Raw genomic sequence first — 20453 nt, 5'->3', positions numbered from 1 at the left:
GTCTTTCAATCCCTAAACTTCGAGCCAGATACTCCTCTGAGTTGTATGTGTTGCTCCTTGGAGAGTCAAAGCCAAGCCACCATGAGCATGAAGCCTGGCTGACCCCTCCCTCCTCGTTCCCCAGAGTGGAGAGAATGTCTGCCACTTACCCCATGAATCCAAAAGAATCCCCCCGCCCATCCCTGGGTTTAAGCATGGACGCAGGCCAAGCAAGCCTTGGACACCCAGGCCTGTTGCATTGTAGCTATGTTGGTGTATCCCATGTACAAGGTGGAAAAGTGCTTTTGTTTCTCTACCTGACCCAGCCGGGATAGGGGGATTTGGGGGCTCCCTGCCTAATGGCCCCTAGCCCATGTGCTTATATTGGGATTGGTCCCTAGGGATCTGCACCTGGTTGGCAGTCATTTTGTGGTGGATGTGGTAAATCGCCAGTGTTACCACAATGACGAGGCCTAGGATGAGCCCCAAAATCAGGGGCAAGGTTTCCTCCAACTGCTCCCGCTCATCCACCGGACACTTATGTTCTGAAATGGGAAAGAAGAAGAAAAGAAATCAGCTCCTGTCAAAACATTTTAAATCATAAGCTCTCCTATCAAAATAAAAAGAGAAATGGAGGTGAAAAGATTTCTCAAGGAACATTTGGGGAGACTCTTTTATTTAGAAATAATATTTCCCCAACCAACCATAAGGATGAACCACTTAATATTTCTGCACAAGGTAAAAATAAAGTGTATCAGTTAAACAGGGCAACAGTCGGTCATTGGATTCCTGGCAGGTGCCAATAAAACATCCAGACAATTGATTTCAATTTTCAGTTTCAGCATTAAACACAGCCACCATCATTTTTATTGTTGGTTTAATTTTTTAACTTTTTATTGAAGTATATGTACACACAGAGAATTTCACACAATATAGAGCTTTCAAAAAGACTGAAAATATCAAGTGTTGGTAATGATATGGAGCAGTTAGAACTCATATATTGTTAGTGGAAGATGGTACAACCACTTTGTAAAACTGTCCAGTAGTTTCTAATAAAGGGAAGTATACACCTACCTACCTACTAACACAACATTCCATTCCTAGGTGTTTACTTAAGAATAATGAAAACATATGGACACAAAAAGGCTTGAGCATAAATGTTCGCAGAAACTTTATTCACAATAGCTTAAAACTGGAAACAATCCAAATGTCCATCAAAGTGGAATGGAAAAACAAACAATGGAATATTAATAATAAAAAGGGATGAATAAAAAGGAATGAACACATAACAAAGTGGATGAATCTCAAAAATACTATGTTCAGTGAAAACTCTAAGACATGAAGAGTACATATATATGATTCCATTTACATGAAGTTCAAGAGCAGGTAAAACTAAGTCTATGGTGATTGAAATCAGAAAAGTGCTTATATATGGGGAGCAGGACAGGGAACATCCAAGTGTGATGGAAATATCCTGTATTTTAATCTAGGTAAGGGTTACATGGTTGCAAGTACAGGTAAACATGCATCAAGCTATGGGGTGCCTGGGTGGCTCAATTGGTTAAGCATCCAACTTCGGCTCAGGTCATGATCTCATGGTCCATGAGTTTGAGCCCCACGTTGGGCTCTGTGTTGACAGCTCAGAGCCTGGAGCTTGCTTCAGAGTCTGTGTCTCCCTCTCTCTCTTCCCCTCCCCCACTCATTCTCTCCCTGTCTCTCTCTCTCTCAAAAATAAATAAACATTAAAAAAATGTGTCAAGCTAAATTTTTTAGATTTTTGCACTTTGATATGTGTAAATTATACTACAATTTTAAAAAAGAGAGTGCAGAACTTCATGAGTTTTCACAAATGAACATCCCATGTAACCAGCACCTAGATCAAGAAAGAAAATGTTACCAGCACGTTGGTGTTGACTCCATTTTACTCTCTTACCCCCAAGACAGTTTAATAGCCCTTTGCCTCAATTTTTAACTAGAACCAGAAAAACAATTTGGGGCAACGTGTTGGTCACATAGTTTGTAGATCTGAGCAGAACTACATTCCTAGAAACCAGGACATGTTTGCTCAGGCTCCTTTGCTCCTTGTGGGTAACTGATGGCCTCTTCACCAAGCTCATGAGCCACAACCGGAGAAAACAGGCTTTAGATATCTGTTCATAAAGACTAAGTTTTTAAGTCAGGGTGACCCAGTAAACATTCACTGAGCACCAACTGTGTGCCAGGCTCCTCCATGTTGACACAGTCCTTTGTCTCACCTCTCCTGAGGCCAGCAGAAAGGAGAATAAGGCCTGAGCTTATGCTAGTAATTAGAGTCTGGAAGATTATGGACAAACATACAGCTTTTGAAAAGCTGTATACTTGGGGCACCTGGGTTGAGCATACAACTCTTGATTTTGGCTCAGGTAACGATCTCACTGTCATGAGATCGAGCCCCAAGTCAGGCTCTGAGTTCAAGTGGAGCCTGCTTAAGATTCTCTCTCCCATTCCCTCTGCCTCTCTCCCCACTTGTGCACACTCTCTGTCTCTCTCTCTCTCTCTCTCAAAATAAAAATAAAATAAAGGCTGTATACTTAATACACATGGTTCCTAAATTAACTTTCAGTTCTATGCACAAAGATTTTCTCATTTAATCCCCATGACAACCTTATGAGAGAAATACTGTTTATACCCATTACCTAGAAGGTAGAATGAAGCTAATTTTCTCAGGGGAAATGAAGCCCCAGCTTGAATTCCAACAGCCTAACTCAACAGCACAATCAGGGGGGCAGTTAGCAGACATGAGCTAGGGGTAGAGTTAGGGTCAGGTCAGTAGCAGACCTAACCTACTGGCATTTAGAGGCTACAGAATCAGAAGAGGGGGCAGGAAGAGGGCTTCCGGGCTCTGGGGCTGTGTGTACTGGTCACAGAGGTACGTTCAATTTCTGAAAATTCAGTGAGGGTCATACTTATTACCCTCACTGGTACTTTCAGGGGGGTATGAGGGTACTTTCAGGGGGGAATGGATATGTTATTTTTTCTGGATTGTAGTGATGACTTCATAGGTGTATTCCTAAGTCAGAATTTCTCATATCATACACTTAAATGTGTGAAGTTTATTGTATTTCAATTACAACCTGAACAAAAGTGTTTAAAATAAATAAGTAAACATACACATACATACATACATTTCCTGATTGAAAAAAGAAGAGATTTTTTTACAGGGAAGATTTTTTAAAAAGACATTTTGGCAAATGTTAAGGAAGGGCTAAGGACCTATTATTAGCACTAAATTGAGCATTTCTCTTTATTACAATCAGAAGGACTAAAAAGAATCAGTAGGGGACTTTTATTTTTGACTATTTGATTAAATTCTAATGAGTTCCACACTTTGAGTGTCGGCCTGCAGCCCAACATACCCATTTCCCCCAGGAAAAGTCTTAAGGTTGTTACAGCAGCACCAGGAACAGCTATGGGCCCAGAGCTCCATACCCAGATGGTCGCTTTTTCCCCCATGATACCACACTGCCCCTTTGAAGAGAAAAATGAGTAGAAATGGGGTTTCTTGGGGTAGGGATTTTATTAACAACAAAAACTATTTGTTTTCCCCAACAGGCTGTTGCCTGTGAAATGTCACCGTAGATTGTCGGCTTTGCTCATTTTCTATGTACTAGTCGCAAACTTACACATTGATATTCATAACATGCCCCTTTCAAGCACACCTGACTGTAGCTAATGAGGTAACTTTGGGAAAGCCCCTAGGTCACCTAAGGATAGGGGCTAGTTGCCAGGAGAACGAAACTTGTGACCAGAAAGTTGGAACTTTCAGCCCCCACCCCCTTGATTTCCAGGGAGGGGAAAGTGGCTAGAGCTTGAGTTCAATCACCAATGGCCAATTATTTAACCAACTGTGCCTATGTAATGAAGCCTCAATAAAAACACCAAAGGATGGGATTCAGAGAGCTTCTGGTCAGTGAACACATGGAGATTTGGGACAAGTGGTGGGCTTGGAAAGAGCCTGGAACCTCCACCATCTTTCCCTGTGTCTTACCCTATGCATCTCCTACATATAGCTGTTCCTGAGTTATATCCTTTTATAATAAACTGGTAACTTAGTGAGTAAATTATATCTCTGAGTTCTGTGAGCCTCTCTAGAATTCAAGGAGAAGATCATGGAAACCTCTGATTGTAAGTTGATCGGAAGCCTAGGTAACAGTCTGGACTTGCAGTTGATATCTGAAATGGAGATGGGGAGCAGTCTTGTAGGAGAGAGCCCTTAACCCATGGGATTTGATGGTATTTTCAGGTAGTGTCAGCAGTGAGTTGAATTGCAGAACACCCAGCTGCTGTCAGAGAATTGCTCAGTGGTTGGGAAAAACACCCACACATCTGAATTGGTATCAGAATCATACTGCCCAAAGTATTATCTTTTTTTTAACTTTTTAAAAAATGTTTTAAAAGTGCTTGTTTATTTTTGCGAGAGAGACAGAGCTCCAGCAAGGGAGGGGCAGAGAGAGAGGGAGAGACACAGAATCCGAAGCAGGCTCCAGGCTTTGAGCTGTCAGCACAGAGCCCAATGTGGGCCTCGAACCCATGAGCTGCGAGACCATGGCCTGTGCCATGACACTTAACCGACTGAGCCCCCCAGGTGCTCCCCAGAGTATTATCTTTAAATAGATAATAACTTTAGTATAGTTATGGGAGAATAACATCTCATATCCCATTCTTCAAGGAAGGCAGAAGGGAAAAGCACAATATATTCTGACCAAAAAAGTTATGGTTAAAATACCATTGTGGTTTAGTTTCGTGGTTTTTTTTTTTTTTAATTTTAATTCCAGTATAGTTAACATACAGTGTTATATTAGTTTCAGGTGTACAATATAGCGATTCAAAAATTCTATACATCACTCAGTGCTCCTCATGACAAGTGTACTCTTAATCCCCGTCACCTATTTCACCCATCCCCTACCCACCTCCCCTCTGGTAACCACCAGTTTGTTCTCTATAGTTACGAGTCTGTTTTTGGTTTGTCTCCTTTTTTCTTTGCTCATTTGTTTTATTTCTTAAATTCCACATATGAGAGAAATCACATGATATTTATCTTTCTCTGACTTATTTCACTTAGCATTATAATTGTGGGTTACTTCTTAAAAATTATTTTTTGTGCCTTAGGAAAAAACCTGAACTAAACTCACCACAGAAAGGGGTATATAAAGGGAGCATTAAACTACAGACATGTCAAAAATAATCATGGGGAAATAAGGGGATGTCAAAAATTATCATGAAAAATACTGAATCCCCATCCTCATCTATCCACATCCACTAAGTGGTCAATTAAGGGGACATTCCCAAGTCTGCCATCCCTTACCCACCCTTTCAAAATCCACAGAGCTCTGGAAATCCAGAGCACTTTGTATCGTGCATTTGGCAGCAACACCTGAACTAATGTAGGATGCCCGTGATTTCATGCATCCTACTTAGCATGAAGGTTCACGTGTTTCACTGCAAGAAACAGATATATTAATATATTTTATTACAGGGGGCTGCCTGGACTCTTCTGGGGTTTTCCATAATATATGGACTATGCACTAAATTATCTTCCTAAAGTCTCAAAAATCCTGAACTCTGAAACCCATCTATCCCCAAGGGTTTTAAATGAGAGACTGGGAGCTCACACAAGAGAGTCGCACATTCCGCATTCAGGCTCAAGCCAGTGGTTTCAAACTCTGCCTCTGACCCCGAGGGGAAATAGTGTTTTACATTGCAACTCAGAACATAGGTAGACAAACATAACCAAAACCAAGTTTTCACAAAACAATACTTATCCTGACCCTATGCATCTAATAATTTCCACTCCAGTCTATTCTCTTTAACTTAAAACAGTGCTGGCCATGACCTACTAAGGCAGGAGATGCCATCTTTTTTTGCACCAGTAATGATGAAACCGGTGCAAACCAGTTGAAAACCCTTCTCAGAATCATGCTGACAAATGCATAAAGATAAAACACACACAATTATGAAGGAAAGATATTACACTGAAATTCAGCTATCAAAATATGTTTAAATAAGTTGGGAGAAAGCAATACATGTACCCCTTTATTAGTACACATACTGGCTGGGCTTGCAAAGTAACAAGAAGCATCATTGTTACTTTGCAAGATCTACATAAGCAAATGAGGGATGACAATATCTGTGATTTCTATTGGTGAGAAAGTCACCACAAATTATTCATTAATTATCACCACTATTACTACTGTGAGTTGTTATCTTCATTTATGACTGAAGGGAATGTCAAAAATTAGAAATTTGCAAAAAGAAAGATGTAAATTTTTCCCACTGAAATTCACACATTCCCAGAATTCTATCCACAACCCTTATGGACCCCAAGGTTAAGATCCTTTGCCATAAATTGATTATGTAACCCACAAATTATGAAACAGGAAGGCTCTAGGCTCTGACTAGGAGAAGAACATCTTTTGGCTTAGACCACACTAAATCTGGCTTTGGATGCTCAGAGGCCCATAATTCCCTGTTCACCTCCACAGGGCGTGGGGTCCCTCGTGCCTCTGCCCTGGCTGGGCTCAGGGTTCTCAAGTGCACAAAACAGATCCTGAAGACGATGGCATATGGCTGGGAAAGACAACAACCAGTCTAGCCATTGGAAAGAACCAGCTAAAGACAAATCGGACAACAGAGGGTTAATCTATTGCCAGCTGCCAATTGCTGAATAAGGTACCTCAACCATAAATCCAATGCTGCTGAAATTCTGATCCATCTTCAGTTCTAATTTTTAGTCCATGGTTTTGTTTTTTGGGTTTTTTTGGTCACTTGTTTGTTTGATGACCACCATTTTTTGTGTGTTTGATGGTTTTATGTCCATCCCAATGGTGTATTTACTCCCTGAGGCGAACCAACCACAAGAACTCTTCATTGTTCCCCAAATGAAAACACTGAGATGGGCAGTAGGCAAAAAGGCAAGCTACCTGCTTTCTCAAGGTCTGCTAACACCCCAGACTATTCCTGTTCAAGGAAGGGGGCTGATTGGGCTTCTTCCACTCTCTGATAGGACAGCTGGAGGGAGGAGTTTGCCCCTCTTCCCATTTTCTCTGGGCTGGTTCTGGACTCCTGTAACCGCAGCAAAATGTGTTTTGTATTTTGATAAAGAGCATAAATGGGCCTTGGAGACCTTTGGCTGGAGACAAGCAGATACTATTACCAAGATGTAAGCAGTAGCAATTAAAATAAGATAATAAAAGCAGTTGTTGATTGATGCCACTGTGCACCAGGCACATGGCATGCACAAGAAAGAGTTGTATAAATCCTTCTGACAATCCTATAAGCTCTGCCAGGGCAGGAAATTTCATACACCCCAGAACCTACGTGTAACAGACCCATCCAGACAGTGTCCTTGGCAGTCACTTTCTCACACATTGCAGTGGGTTTTGCCTACAAGGCAGCTTAGAAGTCCCAGAGAGTCAATGCTCTTCCCCCACCCCAGCAGCCATCAGTGGTGGATAAAAGTTGATGGGTAAATGCATTGTTCCCACCTCTCAGGCTGGATAACTCTGACATGGGTTCTACACTCTCGGGGGGTTCCAGCAGTGTCAGCCCCAGGTGCCCACAGTGGAAACCTGCTCACTAATGCACGGGTACTGGTTGCCTTACTATCTCACTTCCCCAAGCCCTTCCCAGTGCTTTCTAGAACCACTTCCTAAACTACTTGCACTTACATGCTTGCCTAGGATCTGCTCCTTGGGGAACCCAGCCTAAAACACTATGTTCCAGGAAAGTACCAGGAACACTGAATTCTACAACTGGCTAGTTACATAGCCCTACACTGGGGCTCCACATCCCTGCCCTTGACACAGTTCTCAGCAGTGTTCATAACAGGATTATCTCCCCCTAGAAGCATACCCAGGAGACCCTGAGGAGCAACTATGCATGCTGGGAGGTGCTATGTAAGTCACAGGTCTACACAATGCTGTGGATCAGCATCAGCTAAGCCTTCGTGCACATGGCAGCCAGCCACAGGGTGCCCTACCGAGGGCTGGTGTACAGAGAATGGTAAGGCACGATCATTTCCACTATAACACAGATGTGGTTAAAACAAAGATGAGGTGGCATCTTCCAATCATGCTGTTAGGAACACTAATAAAAGGCTCATGAATTCAGGGTACTCAACAACCTGTGTAAAAGTGCCTCCTGTGCTCACATGTTTATTAGGAGCAGCTGAGGCTCTGAGTAAGCGCTCAGGATCTGACACCCAAAGACAGGCTCTTGCCCCAGCCCTGGCAGCCACTATAAGGGCAGGCTTCACCAATAACTTCACTTCTCTGAGCCTCAGTTTCTCTGCAGTCATCTGGGATCTCAGCACCTTCTTTACAGGTTTGTTTGTTTGCTTGTTTTTCCCCCTTGAGAATTAAAAAGGGACCAGCCTATATGTGGTCACTTTTAAATGCCTTTTAAACCCGAATTTTTTTTCAATATATGAAATTTATTGTCAAATTGGTTTCCATACAACACCCAATGCTCATCCCAAAAGGTGCCCTCCTCAATACCCATCACCCACCCTCCCCTCCCTCCCACCCCCCATCAACCCTCAGTTTGTTCTCAGTTTTTAAGAGTCTCTTATGCTTTTAAACCTGAATCTTTAACAAAGGGAAACAGAGACTGGGTGCCTGAGTGGCTCAGTCAGTTGAGTGTCTGACTCTTGATTTCAGCTCAGGTCATGACCCTAAGGTTTGTGGGTTCAAGCCCTGCATCAGGCTCTGAGCTGACAGTGCAGTGCAGAGACTCTGTCTCCTTCCCTCTCTTCCCCTCCCCTGCTCCTTCTCCTTCTCTCTCTCTTTTTCTCTCAAAATAAATAAACTTTAAAAATTTTAAAACAAAGGGGAACAGAGATACCCTTTGCATTCTGTTATGTTTCTTTTGAAATTATGCATAAAATTTGCCTTTAATTCAAGCTGTTAAAATTCTCAGGCTGATCTGTTGCTTATCAGTGATGCAATCCTCATCCATCACAGCCAGGAATCTCCAGGAGGCCCACAAAGGGACACACTTTAAGGACTTAATTGTGGAAGGACATGTTAATCAACCCCAACTGAGAGACATGAGGTGCTTTGAACTGCAGGGTGGTCGTTACCATACAAGTGTATTGGTTATAGAAATGAGCCAAAGTAGCCTCCGTGTATCGGCCCCTAGGTGGTTTATTTCTTCACTGCAGGCTGAGACCATTAGCTCTAAAGCCTATCATGCCAAACTCAAATTTTTACACATCTAATTATTTAAAAACCAACCCAAAGAAGCACATTTTTAACTATTTACAGCCTGCCTGCTTTGCATACCAAACCTCACCCAACAGCTGTTACCCATTGATAAGATAGGCCTTGGCCTCTGCTGCCCCTCAGAGCTCTCTGACCCAGAGACTCCTTACCGTGCTGCTGAGCCATATTGCCTAGACATGTAAGCCCCCTCCCCAATACCCCTCTCCCTGCCACGAGGTCCTCTGCCCTCCTCCCTTCTGGCTGGTGGTCCCCATATGCCTCTCTCTGGATAGTCTCATGCTCTGAGCAGCTTCCGCTCTCATGCAACCCTGTCCAAGCACCACCCAATAAAACTTGTGTATTATTGCCTTTCAAGGTCATATCTTTTCCTTGATCAGCTCACGATTCCTCAACCACCCCCCCACACACAGAGTATTCCACAGACCAGCAGCATCACCAGGGAGCTTGCTAGAAATGGAGCATCTTGGGCCCCGCCCCCAGACCTACTGAACCAGACTCTGCATGTTAACAAGATTACCACAGTCGTGCACAATGCAGCTACAGATTCCTGTGCACACTGCAGTTGGAGACGTGCTGGGCTAAGAGACTTCTGTTGAGGATAAGCGTAGTAGCCGAGCTCAATGCACTAAAGGGATTTAAGTGATAAAGACGTCAACCCCCATTTGAGCTGCTCTCAATGCTGTGAGTATCCAGTAATCCATTTCACTGACCCTTTCTTGCTTTAGAGTCTATTAAACAGGCAGATGTGAAACTTCAGACAGCCAGTATGGCCCCCTTACACAGGGAATAGTTTCTTCATTGGAAACCCTGTGGCTATAGGTCCTACACACACGTGCCAAACCCACATATATACCCTGCAGTAGGCGTGCAGTTATAAGACCAGATATGGCCCCCTCCCCCACTCCCCCGCTTCCCTACGCGGGTGCAGGCTACTCATCCAGAGCCTCCTGAGCTTCTTTTCTGGGAAAGCAGGGGCGGGGACAAGCCCCAGGTCCCCAAAAGGCACTTAAAAGGAATCTTTTGGATTCTACCAAATCAAATCAAATGATCCCTTGCAAAACACAGTGGGGGGCAGGTGCTGAGAGGCACAAATGGGAGGAGCCAGGAACAAAGGAACCCCTGCCACACAAAGGCAAACGGATCCAGTGAGTGATTCTGAATGAGGCTTGCCTCCTCCCAGGAGCAGGAGCTTTGAGCTCCAGGGCACCATATAGGAGGGGACATCCTAATTATTACCCAGAAAAGCCTGAGACAAGTGCAGTTTGCTTGTGCTTAATAATATATCTGCATTTAGAAAGTTCTACATGCCTACAAACTCTCTAAGTCTATCCAGCAACCGTGCCCCTCTAGGACCTGTAAGTGAATAAAACCTGGTTTTCAAACAAAGAAGGCCAAGACGTCCATGCTATGAATTTCACTGATTTTCAGGAAACCAGCTCTGGTCCTGATTCAGTGCTCATTTACTCTTATTTTGTATACCATTCCAAACACTGATGAGATTTGATTTCTCAGCTCATCAATGACTATCAGCAACAGTGTAGAAATAACCCAGAACGACTGGGGTGAGGTTGAAGTAAGGACCTAGTAAAAGCAGCCATCACAGCACAGATAGCACCAACCAGTAAAGAAGTGCCTAAGAACAGCTGACCAGTAAAAAACAAAGAGTAATTAGAGTACCCGCATAAACTCAAACGTATCTGTGGTAGGAACCCTGGGGGCTGATTCTACACAGTCCAGGATGTTCATAATGAATTCCTGGTCATCAGTAATCATAAGTCCAATCACATTTAATTATAGTTAATATTTTCAGTTGAAGAAAGACACTGACTGTTATATTTTATAAACACTTATGTAATCAAACAGATATTTTTAAAACACTAAGGTCTTGACGCTTGTGAGTTTAATTTCAATTTTGTGAAGATCCATGAAAATGCAGTTAGCCCATCCTTCCCCAAGTGTGTGGAGGTAAGTACTGCACTGACTTACTAAACATATTAAATCCTGATTCATCTGGTATTCAAGCATTTGGAAGTCTCTGTTAATTGTGTCCACAGCTTCAGGATATCAATTCAGCCAAAGTTAACTGGACATCTACGGTGTACCAAGCACTGTGTTAGGCACTAAAAATGCAAAGATGAAAAAAGAAGTAGGGTCTTCTGTCAAAGACAGTTTAACTTAAGAATGTTCAAATGGTCTTTAAATGATCATGGTATTGGGGGAGGGGAGCATATATTCTACTCAGTATAGTTTGAATTGGGAGGGGAATTTTATGAAAGCTGGATTCCCTGGGAAATGATCAAATGATTTGTGTATGACACAGATGGGGATTCCCTGATATCCTGTATGTTCTAATAGTTGTATTCATCTGGGGATCCCCACTCCAAAAGAAGGCATCCATAAAGCAATGAGAATCTCTCCCCATTTCTTAGCCACAAGGAATAAACAGAATATCAAACCATCTTTAACAACCTTCTCCAGAGGAATTGAAAAATTGATTCACCCTACGTTTGCCTGGTAAAAATTGTTGCTAGACTCAGATAATTGCAGAAATGTGGACTCCCCTTGTGCCCAACTTCTGCTGGGATGCAGAGAACCAAGAGAATGTGGATGTCCTGAATCTGCCTCAGCTATATCCTGCCTGACCCCCTTTCAGAGACTAGCACAGACTGAGAAGAAGCCTTTCTCCACACCCCAGGAGGAAAAGATCAGGGGCCCCTGCTTTTCTGAAGCCTCAAGGGTAGCCCTCCTAACAAAGGTGAGTGCTAGGGGGAGGCAGATCTCCATGAGTCTCTCTGTAGCATACACACACACACACACACACACACACACACACACACACACACGCCTATTGCATTCTAGCCACACAAAAACTTAGACTCACAGTGGTACAAACTACAGCTGAAACTACCTGAAATAACATGGAGAAGTGAAGGCCCATGGAAGCAGAGGCCCTTCTGTAATCCATGGCTCTCTATGTAATGTTGTTTGAGATTTTTCGCTGATTTTTCATTGGGAAATTTGCATCAAAATTATATATATATTTTTCCAAACGGTCTTTGTTACCTCTTTCCCTATCAAGGTTCCTCTCTTGGCAAACAAAAAGGAAGTGAGGAAAGAAATAAAAAGAAGGGAAGGACCAAAGAAGGGAAAGTGGGAGAGGAAAGAATGAAGTGAAGGAGGAAGGGAGAAGAAAGAACCATTGAGGAAGGTTGATCAGTTCACAGTCTAAAATATTATAGTGAGAGGAAGTGTCATGTCAGCCTGAAGAAAATACAAGTAGTAACAGCCTGAAACCCTGGCAGGTCCCTTTCCCCATCCACCCTGAAGTCAGCCTTCCCTTCCCTCCATCCTGTCTCCTCCTCCCACACTGATCCCCACCAACCTACCTTCACTGAAGACAAAATCAGAGATGATGTCAAAAGGCTGGATGTGTACCGCAGACAGAATCATGGTAACTGTCTTCTGTGGATCGCTGGAGGCTAGTGAAATGGTCTGCTGAGCTTGACACTGGTAGGACTTCCCAGCTGGGGTGACCAAGGCAGAGAGGTGATGTGAGTTGGCCGTGTGCTTCCCGGCTGCAGGGAAGGCCCAAAGCAATGGTTAGGCCCCTACTTCTGGAAGAATCCTAACCTCCTAACCTCCTGTGCCTCTCTCTCTCTCAGCTCCAGAAACCTCTCTGATCCTCTGTGTTGATGGGCTGGGGCTGGAGCTCTGCAGAGGGCATCAAGTGGTGACAAAGGACAGGCACTCCCCTTCTTTCAGGAGCAGGGGTTCCTTAAACATTGATTTGAAATTTCTTTTCTGGAAAAGGAGAGTGATACCTAAAAACCCAACTCTGTTTACTATATGCAACCTGAAAATGGAGATTTCAAAGAAACAGAACAGTGACGTGGTTTTCCACATTTCACACTGGCCCACACAGAATTGAAGATCTTCAGCAAAGCCGGGCTGGTTGCTGGTGCCCTGGGCAGACTTAACATACATATATACTCTTTGCAGAGCTGCCCCTTTTTCTCCTTTTCAGGTACATGTTTGTTGTTTTTCCCCCTCTTTCCCTTTTTTGGAGAGGAAGGTATCTAATTTAACTGGGAGAAGTGTTTGAATATGGATTTTGATGAAGAGAAGAAAATGCTCTTTTTACTGCAATGATAAAGAGGGGTGGAAAGGGAGACATGATCCGTACATTCTTTCATGTGCTCAATAAAAATCTTTTCCCAACACCAGTGCCCAGGTGATGGAAGGCCTCATTAGGAGATTACACAGTTTACTAAATAAATAGGTTGGTTAATTAATTAATTTGAATGTGGTCTTTGATGGCTCTTGCACATGTGAACATTCTTATTTGGGGAATGGCTGTTGCTCTTGCCACAATATTTTTGGAGGCTCTGGGAGAGTTGGGGTGATGGGCAGGAAAAGCTAATAAATTAGGACACGGTTCAGAATCTGCTCTGGGGTGACTGCAGTCAATGACTGAAGACCGAGTGTGAGCCATAGGGCCATGAACAAAAAGATACTGCAGGCTAACTGAGAAAAGGAGTCACACTGCCCCTTTCAAGTTTCTGCGCATAAGAAGAAAAACCAGGGTGCAGGGGGGAAAAATTTAGCTTCTCCGTGCTCCTTTAAAGGACAAATCATAAGAGATCCTCCTGAAGCAGCCAGGGGGAAGACAGGCCCTCAAGAGATGTCTCATCGAGGATCAGGCTACGGTGACCTACCGGCTGATCCTTAGGCCCGTGGTTCCTTGCTCATCTACAAGGCCTAAAGTCCAGAGGACACGCAGGTGCTCCCGCTTCCTCTAGCTTGGAGAGAAAGCCCAGGGCGGACGTGGCCTGGGAGCGCAAAGTCAGGATCTGTTTCCATAAATTTCCTGAGGAATTTGGTCTTCATGCCTGGGCTCTCTGCAGTGCCCAGGCTTTCCCAGGCTTCCTCCCCAGCTTTGGGGCCTCTACTCACCACTGACTGCGTCTTTAAAATGGGTCTTCTCTAAGGAGTCATAGACAAACTGGACCTTGCTCAACCTCCACGTCGCCTCGGGTCCTTTGGATGCATTATGACTTTCCTGCCAAGAGGGAGGCGCGCGTCACTCGTCCCCGCGGCTTTTAGGTGAGGAAATCCTGGGGGCGGCCCCCGCCCACATCCACCCAGAGGTGGGCAGAGCCTCCTCTGCGCGTCCCCCTCGGGGTTACCTTTACAAACAGCATTTTGAGCGCATACGCGCGATCCACCCAGAACACCTGCAGCTCCGACTCGTTGTGGCCACAGCGGCCCTTCACCTCAGCTCCTCGGGTCAGGGAGATGTCGGCCTGTTCGGTGATCAGCTGGGAACACATACGCCCCGCACCCCCTCAGCGCACCCGGCCTCCGCCGGGGCTGTAAAGGGCAGTGCATTCAAACTCGGGGTGGCACGCCTGAGCGCTCCTTTGCGCGCGCGCTCGCAGGTCCCGGAACATGCGGTTAGATGCTGGCTCTGCGTGCAGACCCGGCCGTTAGGGAAGCAGAGAAAGGGGGATTACTTTCAAAGCAGGCAGGGCGAGCAGAAGGCGTTACAAGCCGGAACCCCCATGCAGCATTCGGGAGAAGCCTCCAGGGGCACAGAGGAGGAAGGCGGGCGACCCAGGTCTTCCTGGGGCCTTGAAGGGGGATGCCCTTCGCCCCTGGAGCCCTAGGAGTAAGCCCGGAGGGAAAAGGTTCCTTACATCTACATAATTGCTGGCCCACACATCATAAGGGACAATAAATTTGGCTGCGAACTCGGCCATGAGACACGTCGTCCCATTTTCCCGCACCACAAATATATCTTTTTCAGGGTTAGTGGAAAGGCCTGAGAGATTTTCCACTTCTTGTTCTGCCATGATTCCAGCCGTTGTATCTGCGGAAAAACAAACCAAAAAAAAAATCCTCTCGGTTCCGGGCTCAGTGAGCCCACGCGTCGCAGGCACAGGGGTGGAGAGATCGTGGTCTGCAGGCTTTGGGGTGATAAAGTTCCTTGCCGGCTGCTGTGCGCTCTGCAAGCCATTTCCCTAACCTAGCGCCGACAATTTCAACTCCGTTGCTGTTAATTTATGATAAAAATAAAATTTTAAAATTTAAATCCTTACTATTTTGTAAGCCGACTGGTCTTTTCCTTCATCTTAGGCTTTTAAAACCAAATCTTTCTTGCCAATGCTCAGACCCCACGAAGCAGGCTCGTATAGCATTCTGTCTGGGATGTGCGGTACAGGTGTGTGGCCCTCTGGGGAATTCCCTGCCTCTGGCGGGAAGGCCCTCCACCCCGCCCGCAAAGAAGAAAGAAAATAAAACGTAAGGGCCACATTTTGACCTTAAGCTACTGGTTTTGCTCTGCTCGTTCTATTCTCTGCAAATAGTGGACCCTGCCCTCGCTGTGGCCCCAAAGCTACTCACGGAACAGCATCAGGAGAACTCGAAGTCTATAGACGCTGGAAAAGGCTCTTCCTCGGAGATCCATGCTCGCTGTGCAGCGAATGAGGCCAGATGTGCTGCTGCAGAGGCCGCCTGAGAGGGAATCCCTCAAAGTCGCCGCTGGAGTGAGCCGGGGTGAGCGAGGGGCGGGGGCACCGAGAGGGAGGCGGGGGGAAGCGCGTGTTCTCTGCGCGCTGCCGAAGACTTGGTGGCGGGTGCCGCACCGACCCGTGCAGGCTGAACGCGAGTCGGCTCACTGCGGAGGAACCGACCGAGAGGTGAGGGAGCTGTCCACGGCTGCGAGTACTGAAAGGGATCGGTTGTGTTGCAGGAGTGATTGTTGTGGCTTGGCTAGTGCAGCTAGCCAATGAGATTTGGGGGGGGCTAAAATTCTCCCTGAGTCTGTTTCCTGTTCTGCAATTGCATCCGCAGAGATGATTGTGTCCTGAGAAACTTAACAGCACTCTCAGACCTATTCGATATCCCTACTAGGTACAGTTATTAGGTGGTGTAGACATCACATCCTTGGAGTCCTGGTTGCTGAAAATGCCTCTGGTTCCTGAAAGAAAACGGTAGAACACAAATTGTTGCTGCTTTGGGGGAGGAGGAGTAGGCAGAAATAGAGAAGGGAAATGCTATGGCAACAGTTTCCTGCATTTGGAGACATCCCCTTCTCTCCTCTGCTCTCAATGAGCTAATGGATTTAAAGTTAAATTGATGCCTCCCTAAATGAGGCCGTCAGTCAGTGCAGTATTCTGGCTTATTTTCTGTGAGTTCTGCTCTCTGACTGCGTGAGGGCTCTAAACTCTGGGGTCATCTACCCTCACTCATTATATTGCGACTTTTCTGCCAAGAAGAATGTAAGTGAACCCGAAGTTTGTGAGGGTTGTCTAGGGTCTCTTAGGACAGTAATGTCACCTACTTTTGTAAACATAGACATTACACACATATTGCTCTATGGCATCCAGTGGGACAAAAAAATACTACTGGAATAATTCCTATATTTACATTTTTGGTAGCTTGCTTTTTAAAAAATGTCTTGCTTCATAAATCAGAATACAGCTTTTTCAGCAATGAACATGCTGTCCTCATCAATTGTATTGATGTCCAAATATTTCATGTCTTACAGGATATTTAATTATGTGAATAATCAGTAATATAATGTCATAAAATAAACAATATCATATTAAGGGGGAAATTGCAAAGTATTTTCACATGCACTCTCAAATTTTATCCTACTTACCACCTTAGAAGGAAGACAAGGGAACATTTGCCTTATGGTGGTTGTACACTCCCAAAACTGAGACTCAGAAAATTAAATGACCTTGCCTAGCGTCACATGGTCAGTTAGAATTAAAATAGGAAAATCACATGCTTTAACTTCATAGGGACCATCTTCATTTTTCCTTATATAATACTTTGACTCCAAAATATACTATATTTTCATTTCCATAAAATCTTTATTCAATGACCAAATAACAAGCTGAAACCCAAAGTCTCTAATAAGATCAATAGCAATTCAAATTATGAAGTAATATTTAAATCAATACTATATTTTATATCTTCATTTTTATCTGGTATATTTCATTCAAGCATTTTTCAAGAACTTTGCATAAATGTTTATATACAGAAGGACTGAGGCCTTTGTGATTGATAAAAGTCAATTATTATGATTGCAATTTGCAAAATTTACATGCCTTGCAATTTGTCACCTTAGCAATTGCTATTACACATTTTCCTGTAGTATCATAAAAACTTTGAAAACAATGAGACATATGTAATGAAGCATTTATATTCTCTTTCCCTCCATCTTTCCCTCCAGTACTTTAATGAGGAAAGAAATGGATAGATTTTAGTTTAGTGTTCACAATTTATTACCTTCATGACCTTGTACAGATTATCATTTTCCTCAACTGAAAAACTGGAATAATACCTCAGGGGATGGCTGGTTAGGCCAAGTGAACTAATGAGTAGAACATCATTCAAAACAAAGACAAATTAATTTCATCATAAACATTAACTGAATACCTATTACTTGCACTATGTTTGGTGCTCTGGGAACCCAAAGATAAACAAATACCATTATAGAAGTAGAAGAGAGGTCTGTGAAAGATTATGACAATTTTTCTTGTGATACATTATTGCAGATGTCCTCATTTATAGATTATTAAAAGATCAACTGAATTAATTGATGATTATCTGCTTTAATAAGAAAAAATAGATGGGAAGTAGCATGGGTCATTAATCTTAAGTTGTTGTAGTTGATTATTGATTTCATTATAAATCAAATGGTCGTTCCTTTGAAATGGTTTCTTTCCATACCTGACATACATGATCTCTTTGTTGACACCAGAGAGTACTTCAAGAGTTAAAAGAAAAAAGGAAGCAGTTTTAACTCTTTCTTCCTGGAAGGATCATCCTCAAAACATAATTAAATTTCCTTTTAGGTGTTTAATCTTAAAGATAGCTTACAAAGATCCATTAACTTATCTATCTGTCCTCAGTGATTCTTATGTTGCAATAACAATTGGATCATTTTTCCTACAACTTTCACCTACATTAATTAAATAACTTTCTAATCAAGCTTTAAAAAAATCTTCACTTCTCTGAAATCAGCAAAGAGCAAGTAAAACTCACCATTAAATCATATTTTAAGATAGTAACAAAGTTTTCCAAAATTTGTTCCATTCTTCATTTATTGAATGGGAGAGAAAGTGGGAGAAGCTAACATAAACAAGTACACTCTTGTGGATAATGGTTGTGTCAATTTTCATTATTGCTGCTGGTGGTCAAAACAAAATGTCAGTGGTAAGTGTAACCCATGCATGTTGCCCTTGGAATCTTCTCTAGATCCTCTATGTCCTTCAAAGGATTCTTTTCAATTTGTGTACTTACTTATTTGGATTGGCCTTAATGAATCACATGCCATTGGGTGGTTACTATTTCACAGTAGTGGAAGAAGAGGCTCCTGTATGTCTAGACCTTTCAGTTTGGATGGGAGAATAGAAGAAGATACATGAAGATATAGACTTGTGTGGCACAAGGTGGGGATAGACACACAGAAAAAGGTAAAGTAAGACAGCCATCCCCAGGGTGGGGTAGAACTGACCAAAGGAGGCCTCTTGGAGAAGGTGGGTTTTGAAAAACGTGGACAGATTGACCTGGTATCAAGGAAGACAAGGAAGACAATTGCCCTTGGCACTGCTAATGAAAGAAATATATATTAAATAGGAAAGCCAGTACAAAGATGTAACTCTTCATCCTTCCATGTTTATCAATTTGCATTAAAGAAGAAGTTAGACCCAGAAGTTCACAATCGTTTATAGACTACATAGTCTCTATTTAATGTCTTTATGTGATAATATGCCCTACATATGGCATGCATATGCAAACCTTATTCTAAAAAAATTAAATATTCAAATTGTTAGGTGTATCTCTTAGTCACACAAATAATTGACTTGGATTTGTAGAACCAAGCAAAAAATTACAAAAATCAGAAAAAATGCTGATTAGAAACCATATTTGTGAACTTCAAAAGGGGAAAGCTAGGCTTTGTTACAGCTGAAATTTGGCTTGTTGATGTTTCAGTCCACTTTACAGTGAAATGTAAAAATGTACTCTGGCCCTATTATCCCCCAACTCTTCCCACACACACACACACACACACACGCACTGGGAGCACACAAGGATTAAAGAAGCAGGGATAATTTAACTAACCTGGACAAGGTGCACAGAGATGTCAAGCTGGAATTACTACTTACCAAAACCTTTTCTTGTATTCAGCATATCACTGAACACTTAGTTAATTTAATTTATTTACTGCCTTTCAAACCCTTTCTAGGATAGAAACCCTTTTGGATAAGAACTGAAAAGTAAGTGTACACACGAATATTTTGTGCAGAAGTTTCCAAACCCTAGAATATTTGCAAAGAATGAGAAAGTGAAGCGTGCCTCTGATGCACTCAGCTTGCATGACCTTGGTAAAATTTCCCTCATCCTTTCTTTTCATTGGTCTCTCCTGCACCTACTTTAATGAAGCAAGAGCTGTTTCTGCAATGAGGGTAACCAGTGGAGGAGACAAGGCACCAGAATAATGGCTCTTTCATTGGCAAAGTATGTTTATGCTAAGTCCTTAGGAAATGTCCTTTTATGGGTTCATTTAGAATAAATGCCTTCACAGAGGAGAAAATGCGAGGGGGGAGGGGAAGACAAAGTCCATAAAGCAAACCCTGAATAAGCAGATGGTAAGGCTTGGTAGTCATTCCTGAAAAGTTCAGTAGCAAATGAGGCAGTAATTAGTTAACCATTTTTAAACTTGTTTTAAGTTAGTTACCACTAAGTTTCAATGTGTAAGATTTAGGCCTTGGAGTACAGCCCTCTCTGCTTTCCTAGCAGAGAGGAAAAGCTTAATGTGGGAGCAGGGAACTTCTCTGCAAAACAAAACAAAACAAAAAACAAACAAAGAAAAACAAGAGTCAATGGAGAAGTTTTAAAATTCTTTAAAGAGTGTTTCTCTGCAAGAAAAACAACTACCTCCACGTGTCTCAGGGTTAGGCAAGCTCATTTAAAATAGTTTTCTGCCTGAATTCTCAGATGCTGCAATTCCTTAAAATCATGTTACCGGCATCTCTGGTCCCCCAGTTAACTACTCTTTTAATTGCCTATTTGAAGTTATCACTTGAAGATGTGTTGGGACTAAGGACAATTTATATTAATTGCCTCTGGGAGGGGAGGGTGAGAGTGGGGTGGCCAGTCTGTTGTGCTTTGAAGGAAGCATTGCTGGACAGAGCTGGA

At 43.1% G+C, this 20453-nt stretch overlaps 1 protein-coding gene across 2 annotated transcripts; it reads right to left on the bottom strand.

The window, feature by feature from the left end:
• Positions 1-214: 214 nt before the first annotated feature.
• Positions 215-15705, bottom strand: LAMP5 (lysosomal associated membrane protein family member 5). 2 transcript variants are annotated; one of them, XM_047854038.1, is made up of 6 exons: positions 15642-15705; positions 14936-15108; positions 14426-14557; positions 14193-14298; positions 12626-12814; positions 215-524 (listed from the first exon to the last, which is right to left on the bottom strand). In XM_047854038.1, exons 1-6 carry the CDS (start codon positions 15703-15705, stop codon positions 346-348), a joined length of 843 nt encoding a protein of 280 aa, XP_047709994.1. In that variant the 3' UTR covers positions 215-345. The 2 variants fall into 2 exon arrangements, with proteins under 2 accessions (XP_047709994.1, XP_047709995.1); XM_047854039.1 differs by lacking the exon at positions 14426-14557.
• Positions 15706-20453: the final 4748 nt, after the last annotated feature.

This window comes from Prionailurus viverrinus, chromosome A3 (genome assembly GCF_022837055.1).
Source record: "Prionailurus viverrinus isolate Anna chromosome A3, UM_Priviv_1.0, whole genome shotgun sequence".
In the NCBI taxonomy this organism is placed as follows: Eukaryota; Metazoa; Chordata; class Mammalia; order Carnivora; family Felidae; genus Prionailurus; species Prionailurus viverrinus.
The sequence above is the reverse complement of the archived record's forward strand: the minus strand, read 5'-3'. Positions and strand labels throughout refer to the sequence as shown.